Source organism: Carica papaya, chromosome 1 (genome assembly GCF_054855325.1).
Source record: "Carica papaya isolate Zhongbai chromosome 1, ASM5485532v1, whole genome shotgun sequence".
In the NCBI taxonomy this organism is placed as follows: Eukaryota; Viridiplantae; Streptophyta; class Magnoliopsida; order Brassicales; family Caricaceae; genus Carica; species Carica papaya.
Window position 1 is genome coordinate 10,364,394 of NC_142309.1, and position 12,542 is coordinate 10,376,935.

At 35.7% G+C, this 12,542-nt stretch overlaps 1 protein-coding gene across 2 annotated transcripts; it reads left to right on the plus strand.

The window, feature by feature from the left end:
• Positions 1-192: 192 nt before the first annotated feature.
• On the plus strand, positions 193-10,537 carry LOC110810820 (pyruvate dehydrogenase E1 component subunit beta-1, mitochondrial). 2 transcript variants are annotated; one of them, XM_088219026.1, is made up of 17 exons: positions 194-334; positions 480-510; positions 644-694; positions 826-900; positions 3,358-3,438; positions 3,524-3,550; positions 3,652-3,714; positions 3,943-4,029; positions 5,297-5,422; positions 5,624-5,757; positions 5,849-5,921; positions 6,078-6,143; positions 9,334-9,372; positions 9,451-9,575; positions 9,670-9,784; positions 9,978-10,063; positions 10,173-10,537. In XM_088219026.1, exons 3-16 carry the CDS (start codon positions 671-673, stop codon positions 10,044-10,046), a joined length of 1,104 nt encoding a protein of 367 aa, XP_088075152.1. In that variant the 5' UTR covers positions 194-334; positions 480-510; positions 644-670; the 3' UTR covers positions 10,047-10,063; positions 10,173-10,537. The 2 variants fall into 2 exon arrangements, with proteins under 2 accessions (XP_088075146.1, XP_088075152.1); XM_088219020.1 differs by lacking the exon at positions 480-510 and having other exon boundaries at positions 193-334.
• The last annotated feature ends 2,005 nt before the right edge of the window (positions 10,538-12,542 follow it).

A 12,542-nucleotide genomic window follows, 5' to 3' on the forward strand; every position in this document is an offset into this window, starting at 1 on the left:
CTTATTATTTTATAATTTTAATTTGTTTTATTTAAAATCTCAATCCCTATAAAATCACACCCAATAAACTTTATGGTAAAGAATTAAATTACTGATGATTTGGGTGACGTGGTATTATGCATAATAATTAAGGTGTCCTTTTAACCGTTCAAAATTCTTGAAGAAAATAATAAAAATTATTAAAAAAGGAGAAAAGATTGAAGAAGAATCGAAAAGAGCTTTTTATAATTGAAGAGTTGTCGGACCGTTCCGTTCCTCGTCGCCCAAATTCTCCGCCTACCGTCGTCGATCAGATTCCGGCTTAAAAAGCTTCTGTTAATTTCGACGAAGAAAGGTTTGTGGTTTTCTTCAGCTGGATCTATTTCACGCTTCATTCGATATTGTATTTATCGAAGCCTTAAGATTTTTTTTTTTTTTTTTTATCTCATTTCGTCAAGTTTAGCGTCATGTAACCCGTACCTAATTCCCAATTTCTGCAGTGTTTTAGAGTGTTTGGTTTTACGATAGAAGGTATAAATCTGTTATGATTACTGAGTTAACTGAATATTCGTATGCTTAATTTGTTTGCATATATTCATTTCATGTTCTATATGTTTCGTGATATTCTTAATCATCGTGGCTCTTTTGTGGTGAATTTTATCAGTTTCTCGAGTGAAGAAGAAAGGGAACGATGTTGGGAATTGTAAAGCAAAAAGTAGGTCTTGGAGTCTTTCCTCTTGTGTTATTCCTTTTCTGTTACATGTTCTTGTAAATCTGGTCGATTACGTCGTCTGCTTTGATGATTTTTGGGATTTATTATCTGAAAAAGTATTATCTATTCTTCAGATGTTGGGGCAGTCCGTAGCGAAGATTCGTCCTGCAGTATCTGCACTAAGAAGTTACTCATCTGCTGCTAAACAGGTGACTTCTGTTACTTATTGCTTTAACTTGCTGATGTCAATACCTGTCAAAAACTGCTCGCATCAGTTATTATTTCATCTCTAGTTTTGTACTCTTTCTTTTCTCCATTGTGTGGATACTTGGAATTCTTTGAAGGCCTGCAATGTCATTAGTTCCTGGTTGGTCGTAATTTGCTTTCTCCTTTTCTGTTTGCTTTTCGTGACATATGCTGAGTTTATCTTTAGAAATTTGTTTTTAAGCATTTTTCTAGTTGGAAAATTGAAATTATTTTAAATTTAAAATTTTTATTTTCTGTTTTGATTTTATGAGAAAATGGGAAGACCTCTTTTTAGACGATCCCGTAATGGAAGGTCTAGAAAAGAATTTCTGAGAAAAAAACTGTTTTTCCTTTTTATCAAACAGTGCGGTGAAACTGCCCGCACTGTACACACAGATTAAAGTAGCAATTTTAGAGAAAGAAATAACACATAATTTAACAGATTATACGTAAGAATTTTTTTGTGTGTGTGTGTGTTTTCAAGCTGTATCTGGACTCAAAATCAATATTTGCAAGGCTTGAATTGGTACTCGATTGGAGAAGGGAGAAATGCAGACCTCCTTGCTGATATTTTGGGGTGTAAAATGGCTTCTATACCCATAAAACTATTGGGTCTACTTCTTGGTGAAAAATCCAAAGATGTCTCAGTTTGGAATCTAATTATGAACAGATTTGAATCTAGCCTTGTGGGCTGGAGGAGGAGTTACCTTTCAAAAGGTGGAAGACTTACACTTACAAAAAGAACCACTGTGAATCTAACAATTTATTACTTGTCACTTTTACCGATTCTAGTGAGTGTAGTGAAGCGATTGGGTCCTATTGAGAAAGCTTTCTGTGGGGGCATCGGGTGAGGAAAAAAGATTCCACTGGTAGCATGGGAGGTCTCGAGATCAATTCATTTGATGAGTTGAAAAAAGCATTACAAGGATGATGAATGATAAATTTGAACAGAAAGTAAAGATTGATATTCTAAAAGACCAAGATACCTGTTTGGGGTGTGTTTGTGAAAGAAAATATCATGGGCAGGGAGGATTTTCAGGAGTAAGTTGGATGATTGGTTCAGGCTGAAGAGTTAGTTTTTTGTCAGAGGAATTGTGTGAGGATGGAATTCTTGAACAACATTTTCCCATAAATTTCTCCCTAGCAAGGGATAAAGAGGCAACAGTGGCAGAATCTTTCTCAAATGGGTAATGGTGCTTGGGACGTGGAATTGATCAGAAACCTTAATGATTGAGAAGTAAATAAATACATTAACTTATTCCAGTATCTGTCCGAGCAGGAAATGCCAAAGGAAGCGTTGGATGAGCCATTTTGAAAACTCAATTCGAAAGGGGCTTTTACAGTAAAATCCTACTCTGTACCTGGTGAAGAACAAAATAATGAAGGAGAATTTCCCATGGAAACTGATTTAGAAAATAAATCCTTCATCTAGAGTGGCTTTTTTTTGCATTGGGAGCAACAAGAGGTTGCATGTTAAATTTGGATAATCTCATCAGAAGAGGAATAATTTGGAAGATTTGCTATTTATATAAGAATGATGAGTAGACTGGAAACCATCTTCTTCTATGGTGCTCTTTTGCTTCTTGTCTTTAGTTTATAGCATATAGTCTCATGGGGGTTAATTGGGTAATGGCTGGTTCTATTAGAGAGAAGATTTGGGCTTGAAGAGGTATCCATGGGGATAAGTGCTTCAAGAAGAACCTAAAGTCTTATCTCTTTTTTCTACTTTATGAGTTATTTTGATGGAAAGAAATAGAAAAACTTTTGAGGGTGTAGAGTTTTCTTTTGATAGGATCAATGATGTTTGACTCCAGACTCTAGGTTTTCTGATAAAGGGTTATCCTTTTTATTCTTTTGGGAATTTGGGAAACTTGATAGATATTTTGATAGATTTATAAAGACCTGCATACGGGTTATGCCCTTGGTATTTTATATATATAATACTACTTTTTCTTTTAAAAGAAACCTGTTTCAACAATCTACCTAGACCATTCACAAAATTTTTCACTGTTGATGAGCTGCCTTTTACAACTAATATTTTTCAATTTAGAGAGTGGAAGGAAAAAATCCAATTTTATGAGAATGCTATAATAAAGAACGGCCATAAGCCGAAAAGTACTGTACTGTAATGCGAACTACTTGGGAACAGTCAATTCTTGCATACAAACTGAATATATTTTTTTTACTTCTCCAAAAAGGAGAAGAATTTCCTTCAACCAAACTGTCTGTAAGTTTGCTAACACTGTATTTTTATCTCTTTATATCATTGTAAGAAGGATAGGTACCATTTAAGGTTTAAGCTATACCATTTCTTTGTTATATGAGTATTTTACTATGCATTTCTGTTTCTCATACCTGCTTAGAGAGATGCCTTATTTTTTAGAAGCATTAACTTTGAATTTTGATCTGTTTTTGCATAGATGACTGTGAGAGAGGCATTGAACTCTGCACTTGATGAAGAAATGTCTGCTGATCCTAAAGTATTTTTGATGGGCGAAGAGGTGATGGAAGTTGAATGATAATTCTCCTTGTAACCTAGTTCTTTGGTATTTCTCTTATGTGTGTTTCATGTCTTTCTAATTGCAGGTTGGGGAATATCAAGGTGCATACAAGGTCAGATTTCTTTTTTGGTTGTGCTGGGACACAATTTTCTCAGCTCTATATTTGAAGCTACTTTTTCACATTTGTCTTAAAAATTGGTTTATTTTGTGCAGATATCCAAAGGGCTCTTGGAGAAATATGGTCCTGAAAGAGTTCTTGACACGCCTATTACTGAGGTCAATATTTGACTTGTCTATTTTTCTCTCTCTTTCTTTCTTTCTTTTTTTGTGATAATTTTCATGGGTAATTGACTTGCGCAAGTTACTAATGATTCTTTGCACCCACCATTTACTCTCGTTAGCACGTGTAAAGCTGAAATCTGACCAGAATTATATAATTATTCTTTGGCTTTTTTATGGTGATTATTTTTGTTTCACTGCCATATGCTTTTTATTTTTTCACAGGCTGGTTTTACTGGCATTGGAGTTGGCGCTGCTTATCATGGCCTCAAGCCTGTTGTAGAGTTTATGACTTTTAACTTCTCTATGCAGGTAGATAATACTTTACTGGATGTGTCTTGTTCTAATTCAAAGACTAAATCTAAATGATTTGGAATCTAATTTTCTGCTGATGTTGTTGTGATGATTGTGAAGTTGGTATTTAAATCGTAGTGAATGTATCAGCATATGGCCCAAGATGCTGAGTTGGGATAATTAATTCATTTAGTCAGCCTCTAATTTGTTGATAATGAATTTGTTGAACGAGTAGACAACTTTACATCAGCTTTATATAAATAATGTGTCCTTTTGGATTAACTCTTCATTGCTGCCAAAAACAATTACTAATAGGAGATCAATTCCCTTGAAATTTTTGCTGAAAAAAAATTTTTGATTTAGAAAATGGTTGGGAAGATTTGTAAATGCCTTATAATGCTTCTGAGGCCGATGTGAATTTCCATAGATGTTGAGTTCTTCTAACAAAGAATGCTTGTATTCATAGTCGTCACTAATTAATTGAATTTCTTGTTAAGTATTATAGAGTTTATGTTGAGTAAAATTAATGTATTATCGTAATGAGATTTTTTGTTTTCTAAAAGCATCTTATTTGGAATAAATATGTGGAGTACATCGGTATTATCTAGCTGATGTATATAGAGTAACCTTTTGCATGCAAACAGTTAGGAGGGAGTTTAGAGGATGGGTCTATTCTCTTACAGTTAGAGCTTGCAAGACCAGTATAGTCTTCTATAGATGAAGGGAGTTTACAAGGCTGATATAGTCTCCTGCGATAGGAGGGAGTTTCAAGATCATGTGGCCGGTTTTATAGGTTAGCAAACAAGCAGATTGCATTAATCTCATAGATTCCTTCGACTAGTGGGCTATGGTGGTGCAACTGCAGGGCCATGGTGTATCAAAATTGAGGGAGTTCCTTTCCTTATTAGGACTCCTCCTCATCCCTAGTGAACATACTTTTTCATAGATAAAACCTGCTGAGGATAATACCTTAGAACTGGCCAAAACTCAATACTATCAACTCACCGACTAAATGTAAATCATGACCGTTGATGGTCACCTCATATACCACTGCATGGGGAGGACATTGGTCTCTTAAGTTCCCCCAACTAGCAGTTATCTCGAGATAGAAAGGAGTCATAACATCTCCCACACTGAGCAGAGTAGAGGCTCTTACAAAGTGAAACATCTCTTTGGGAATTGGATCCTCTCAGAATTCTGCAGCGATTGATACAATTAATACGTGTTAATACAATTTAGGTTTGAAGATATATCTCATATGTATCAATTCTGGCATTTTATGCAGGCAATTGATCATATTATAAACTCTGCTGCAAAATCAAACTATATGTCTGCTGGGCAAATTTCGGTGCCTATTGTTTTCAGAGGACCTAATGGTGCTGCTGCTGGAGTTGGTGCCCAGCACTCTCAGGTATGGTTCTCATGAACCATGATATGTGTTTCTGATATCATTGTGCAGTAACCTCCTGAAATTAGTTTGATCCTGGATTCATCTTGGAGAAACCTTGTGTCTATTTGAGTTACTTCTGTTTTTTATAGTATCTAGAGGCATAGTCAGACCTTAGTAAGTGAAAATACAGATATTTAGTGAAATTCTCTGGCTCCGATATAGTGTTATGCAGCATGGTATGGCTCTTGCCCTGGGCTGAAAGTACTGGCCCCATACTCTTCTGAAGATGCTCGTGGACTGCTAAAAGCTGCTATAAGGGACCCTGATCCTGTTGTTTTTCTTGAAAATGAGTTAATGTAAGTAGTCTAGTCTGGGAGAATGCAATGTAGTAAAATATTTTGCACGATCTTTTATGCTGTAGTTCTAACGTTAACTTTTCTGCTTCAGATATGGTGAATCATTCCCTGTTTCTGCTGAGGCTCTTGATTCTAGTTTTTGCCTTCCAATAGGGAAAGCTAAGGTAATGACCCTGAATTCTTGCAAGATTAGTGTTGACACGAATGGTGATTGTTTGTGCTGATATTTCTGCCGTCCTGTTTTTTTCTTTTATTTTTATTCAACTATTTAGCATTTGCATAACATACAAGTTTGCGTTTTGGGTATGTACTTTGAACAGATTGAGAAAGAAGGAAAAGATGTGACAATAACTGCTTTCTCAAAAATGGTGGGCCTTTCTTTGAAGGTCTGTATCTTCATAGTAGTTCTTTTTAGTCTTTTATGTAACAGTAAAATTGATGTAGCATAGTGGAACTGAGTTTTGGAAGAGACAAATGAAAAGATCATCAAATCCACAATCATAGGGATTGGCGGCAGTCACAAATACAGATTGCCACAACTGAAATCATATGATTATTATATTCAATGAGTGTACCGATTGATTTTTATTAATAAGTGGTCTGTTAATAATAATGAACTACCCAATTTTATAGTGTCTTATGCAACCTAATATAACTAGAATACTTGAATAGGAAATAATAACAAGATAAGACTTCTAATCATATAAGAAATAAAATTCCTGAAATAATAACCCATATCTTTATAGTGTGTCTTGGGGTTGATTTGTCTACTTAGGGATTTGGGAATAACAATCTAGATATTACAGATAAGGTTTCTTATACATTATATTTAAGAGGAGTTTGATTGTAGCACACAACCGGAAAATCAAGAAAATCTGGAAACATTCCAAGTAGTTTATTAAATAACTGAATTCTTTTCCAAGAAATGAAATGACAAAGATAGCTCCTCCACTATCCACACATTCTCGCGTGTTCCTGGACCATTCGGAATTACTTGCAATCCTCATGGCAATCATAAAGTGGAGGCATTATCTTGCAGGGAGTGAGTTCATCATCAAGATAAAGCAGGGAGTGAGTTCATCATCAAAACCAACCAACAAAGCATTAAATACCTCTTAAGCAAGAAGTCCAAGCATTTATGTAGGTCAAGGGCATTGTAAAATTGATTGGGGCTCAATTACAAGATTGCATACAAAAAGGAAATGGAAAATGAAGTCGCAGTTGCCTTGTCCAGAAGAAATCTGCATGGAAGGGAATTGTGCATGTCTGTCTCAGCAGTTGTTCCTATTTGGATCCAGGAAATTCAACAATCCTACCAAGGGGATGAAATGGCTCAGAACATCCTATGCTGACCTGATGATGGATCCTCCTCGCAAAGTTCCTTTCAAATGCTAGCAAGGAGTACTGAGGGATAAGGGGCGCCTGTTTGTAGAGGAGAGAACACAACTGGGAGAGGAGCTACTTAAACACCACCACTACTCGCCCTTAGGAGGGGATTCGGGAGTAAGGAGCACATGCAAAAAGTTAAAACAAAGATTCTACTGGCCTAAGATGAAGCACCAGGTAGAAGAATGGATAAGAAAGTGCGAACTATGTTAAAGGTGCAAAGGGGAAATATAGCTTACGTAGGATTGCTTCAACCTCTCAATATTCCTAGCCAGGCTTGCACTGATATATCAATGGATTTCATATAGCGCTTACTAAAGTCAGAAGGCAAGGATACCATTCTAGTTATGGTATATTGATTTACCAAGTATGGCCACTTACTGGCTTTGTCACATCCCTTCACTGCTCAAAACATCACATGAATTTTTCTGGATCAGGTCTATAAGCTCCACAAGATGTCAAGGTGCATTATCGTTGACAGAGATAAGGTCTTTACAAGTCAGGTCTGGCAAGAATTGATGAAGATGATGGGAACTAGACTCCACTACAGCTTAGCGTACCACCTGGAAACTGATGGGCAAATGGAGAGGGCCAACCAATATATTGAAGGTTATCTATGATGGATGACTTCCAAGAAGCCGAAGGCATGGTCAAATGGCTAGGGTTTTTAGAGTAGTGGTATAACAACTCCTATTAATTGAGCTTAAAAATGCCACCTTTCATGGCCTTATATGGGTACCCCCCTCCACTAGTCATTGAGAGCAAAAGTAGAGGCACCAGGATGGCTAAGCTTGAGGAATGGCTAGAAGAAAGGCAAGTAATGAATCGAATGGTTAGGGAACAACTCATGGACTTGCAGAACCGCATGAAGTTCTTTAAGGATAAAAAGAGGACCGAGAGACAATTTGAGAAAGGGATTGCGTGCTATTAAAATTGCAGTCCTATCTCCAGTCCGGTATCGCAATCTGAAAATGTTTGAAACTGGCACCTAAATTTTATGGGCCTTTTCAGGTGATACAGAAAATCGGGACAGTACCTTACAAGCTGAAGCTGCCTCAAAATGCTAGGATCCACAATGCACTCCACGTGTCCCAATTAAAGAAATATGAAGGAGACGACAACCTTGAATACAGCTTCCTGCCATTCATGGATTCAGATGGACAAGTTAAGATAGAGCCAAAAAAACTCTGCAAAAACGGGTCATTACCCGCAAGAGTAATGCTGTCATGAACAGTGGTCTGTCCTGCTGCCAATGATTGGCACTACAGATATGCAAGCAGGAATTCAGGAAGAATCAAGGAAAAATCTAGTTATTTCCTCATACTTTATTATTCTTCCCCTTTTCTCTCTTCTCCCGACCTCCCTTCTCTTCCCTCTAGCTTTCTTCTGGCCCACAGCTAAACCCTAATAAGCCTAGAGCCTGACAAACTGGTCTGAAATGGTCAAGAACTGGTTTGGAGTCAACTGAACTGGGTTAAGCAAACTCGATGTGGTCAAGTCAGTTTGGATTGGTCAACTTCAGAAGGTTTACGTGCACATAAGATCCATGGGTTGTCTTGTGATGACCGTCAAATGTTGGGATTCCATCTAACAATTTGTTTGGTCATGCTGGTTTTGGTATGGGTATTGAATGTTGTGGATGTGTCATGAGAAGGCAAGTTTTTATAAGTTAATGATGATTCGAGAGTTTGGGGGTTGCGTGTGGCTGATTTTGGCAATATTTGAAGCTGCAGCTCATTGGGGCATTGGCTAACCGTCTTTAGTGGAGATGATAGTGGCAATATCATCCACCTCTTGGCTGCAGCTGGATTTAGGAAAAAGTTCAATGACGTTGGCTAGGTTTTTGTGACTTTCCTCTCTAGTACGATTTTGCTAGGGTTTTTCTTCTCAGAACGTTTATTGGGATTTTATGGTATGTAAATTGGGGAGAACAGAAAGTTTGTTATGAGGAACATTAAAGGTAGCTCTGAGGCCAACTTGATAGGTATGCGGAATAGGGGTTTGAAAGATTAAAAAAAAAAGGATAAATTGAATCCACTATCAAAGGAATTGACAGAAACTACAATTACATGGCTGTTACGTGTCTATTTACATGAATATCCCATAGTAGTAAAATACATCCACTCCAGAAAATTTCTATTCTACATAAAATATCAGTCTCTCAATCTATGATTTCATTATTTTTTACAGGCAGCTGAAATACTTGCAAAAGAAGGAATCAGTGCTGAGGTAAACTTACAAGCAGAGGTGCTGGTCCTCAAGTTCATCTTTTGGTTACAATTTCAATAATTGATTTTATAAATATAGGTTATAAATTTGCGCTCAATAAGGCCACTTGATAGGGCCACTATCAATGCCTCGGTCAGGAAAACTAACAGACTGGTAACAGTTGAAGAGGGCTTTCCGCAGCATGGTGTTGGTGCTGAAATCTGGTATATCTTCTGTCCTGCAAGATATTAATTAAGTTCTGTGTGTTTATTCTAGAAACCTTCTTTACCTGTATGTTTTGCTTCTTTCTGCGAATAGTGCATCTGTTGTTGAGGATAGCTTTGGGTATCTCGATGCGCCTGTTGAGAGGATTGCTGGAGCTGATGTTCCAATGCCATATGCAGCCAATCTTGAGAGAATGGCTGTCCCTCAGGTGTGTTATCTACCGAAGTTAATTTACATGCATGCTAATCCGCTATGTGGATGAAGAGTGCATCTAATCCATCTGGGGTTGTGCTAGTTGAGGTTTGAAATTGTTGCTGTATGCAGTTGCCTAGTTTTGGCAGGAAGCCAAAACCCAATAATTGTACACTTATTACTTGCTTCTTGGTTAACTGGTTTCCCAGATTGAAGATATTGTCCGAGCGGCAAAGAGAGCATGTTACAGATCTATGCCAATGGCTGCAGCTGCATAATTGTACTGATCATCCAGGTTGCTATGATTTCTGACTGTTTATCTTTTGCTGATTCTTTTTTTGGTTTGCACTGTCAATTTTGACTTATGTTATCTTCTATGTGAAAAAAAATAATGAAACTTTCAGGTGTCATAGACTCACTGTACAATTCTTTTCCCCTTTCAACATGTTTGGGCAATTTGCAAGAGGAGCCACTGACTAAATAATTGAGATATGGCAATGGCGGAATCTTTTTTGTGGCTGCATTTCGTTACGTGAATTTGGCGATCAAGCAAGCAATTGCCTGCTCAACTGAAAAGTTTTTTTGGATCTATTATATATTTATAATAATGTGCTATTGCCTCAAGAATTTTTCTTCTAAAAGGCATGACATGAATAATGTACCATGGATAAGGCAGGAATGGGTGTGCTGCAGTCGCTACTCTTTCTGTTTAAGTCAGTCATCCACACGTTTAAATGAAATTTGGATCAAACACATTTTTATGTCGAAAGATTTCTTCCCGCAAGATAATCATTGATTGTGTTAATGTCAATTGCCCAAGATAGTGAGATGCAAGTACTTGTCTTTGTTTATGAAATTGTTGGGATGAGAAACTCCTATTTGCTACAACCAACTAGGCTACACAACAACGCATATATATTCTCTCACTCTTTACTTATCAGTTATGGGCGTTTAGAATCTGAATTGAACTGAAAATTGGGTTGAATTAGGTCCCACTGAATAGAAGAAATTGTAGAGGATCAAGTTATGTTTGGGTTTGTGTTCGGTTTCATATGAGAATATTGAAAGTTTTAACCTTTAATCTGGTTTAGTTTCAGTAAGGACTAAATAAATTGAAATTTTATAGAAAATATAAAAAATATCAGTTGTAGTTTGGTGTTGAATGTGTTTTTAGTTTGTTTTATTAAATTACATTAATTGTAAATTGATGTTGATTGAAGTTTTAGTTTGTTTTGTTAATGTTTCTGATATGCATTTGATGGGCGAATATATTCTTGAAATACAATCCACAATGTAATTAATATTATCCATGATGTATGGTTTCCTATCAGCATCCATTCTCAACTTTGCCTCAGATCCATTTTCCTTGAACTACTCCTGTAGCCTCACCATATTGTACTTTCAATGGAATTGATCTATTGAACGAACTTCATCGACATGATGAGTCTACTATTGTCAAACCTAGAAACCAGTCTAGTCTCATCCACAACTAATATAAACTTATTGATGGCAACCTCCACCATCTTCTTTTGTAGAAAAATGCCGACATGAACCTTGATAGGGTCAAGAAAGGATCACCTTGTTGGCGCCATCAATTGCGAGGTCAACATGCGGATGTTTATCAAGGACAAAAAAAGGGATTATGAGAGTGCGAGTGTGTTTCTTAGTGTATATCAAAATAAAGATACCTAACATAAAGAAAAAAACTATTGATCTTGTCAACGAAAAAATACAACAATAGAAACAGTGTTAAAACCGAGTATCATTTCAAATTTGATAAACTCCATTGTATTATATCGGTAATAAGTCTACTGAAGTTATTTTAAGAGAGAGGAATGACCTTGATTTTGGTGAAAGAGATTTGTAAGGGTATTTGGTAGGAAAAAACTCAGAGATAATAGATTATGAGTTTAGGATAAGATGAGATGAAGATGCATTATGATGGAGGAAGGAAAGCGAAGGGAGAGAGTGGAGGGATAAAGAAGCCTACGTTGTTTATGACATACATGAGATGGAAGAAGAATAGATAAAAGAATTACGAATTGAGTTGGGTGATGTAAAAAAAAGTTAATAGGTTTGTTGAGATGGAGTCCACATGGGCATCGATGTGGACGCTATGTCAGTAAATTTGAACGAATATAATATAATTTATCCATATTTTTTGTTGAGTTAACCAATTCAAATATTTTTAGAGAAAGTTAATATATACAAAAAATTTTAAAATTTTTGTGAAAAAAATATATATACATTTTAAAAAAATTGAATTTTTTTTAATATAATTCACGGAGTATTTTAATATTTTAATCTAATTCTTGTAAAGATCTAACTTGATGTAGTTTATAATTATAATAAAATGCATAACAACTTTCATTTTTATTTTGGAATAAATTATTCACTTTGGTTTTAATTAGTCAACACTTGCCTAAAAAAGTCAACAGTCAATTATGTTGTTAACGAACAAATTATTAAAAGGTTTGTACCCATTCAACGAGAATTCATTTGCTTACATATACTTTTTCTATTTTTTTTAAATATTAAAATTATAAATTTTTAAGACTTATTTTGGATTAATAATTGTACGGAAATACAAAAAATTATGATAAGTACAGTTTGGTAATTGTATTTATTTATATATATATATATGTATATATATTTTCAGTTTTAATATTCATGTACTAGCAATTAATTAAATTATATTTAATTTTTTATTTTTATCATTACAAAGAATAATATTATATAGGCACACACAAATCTATTTACAAAAGATACAGGGA

Excerpts from the sequence above, each read along its gene's own strand:
- LOC110810820 (XM_088219020.1), top strand. The coding sequence starts at position 671 with ATGTTGGGAATTGTAAAGCAAAAA. Across the intron at positions 5,758-5,848 it reads TTTCTTGAAAATGAGTTAAT|ATATGGTGAATCATTCCCTG; the intron begins GTAAGTAGTCTA and ends TTTCTGCTTCAG. Across the intron at positions 9,785-9,977 it reads AGAGAATGGCTGTCCCTCAG|ATTGAAGATATTGTCCGAGC; the intron begins GTGTGTTATCTA and ends CTGGTTTCCCAG.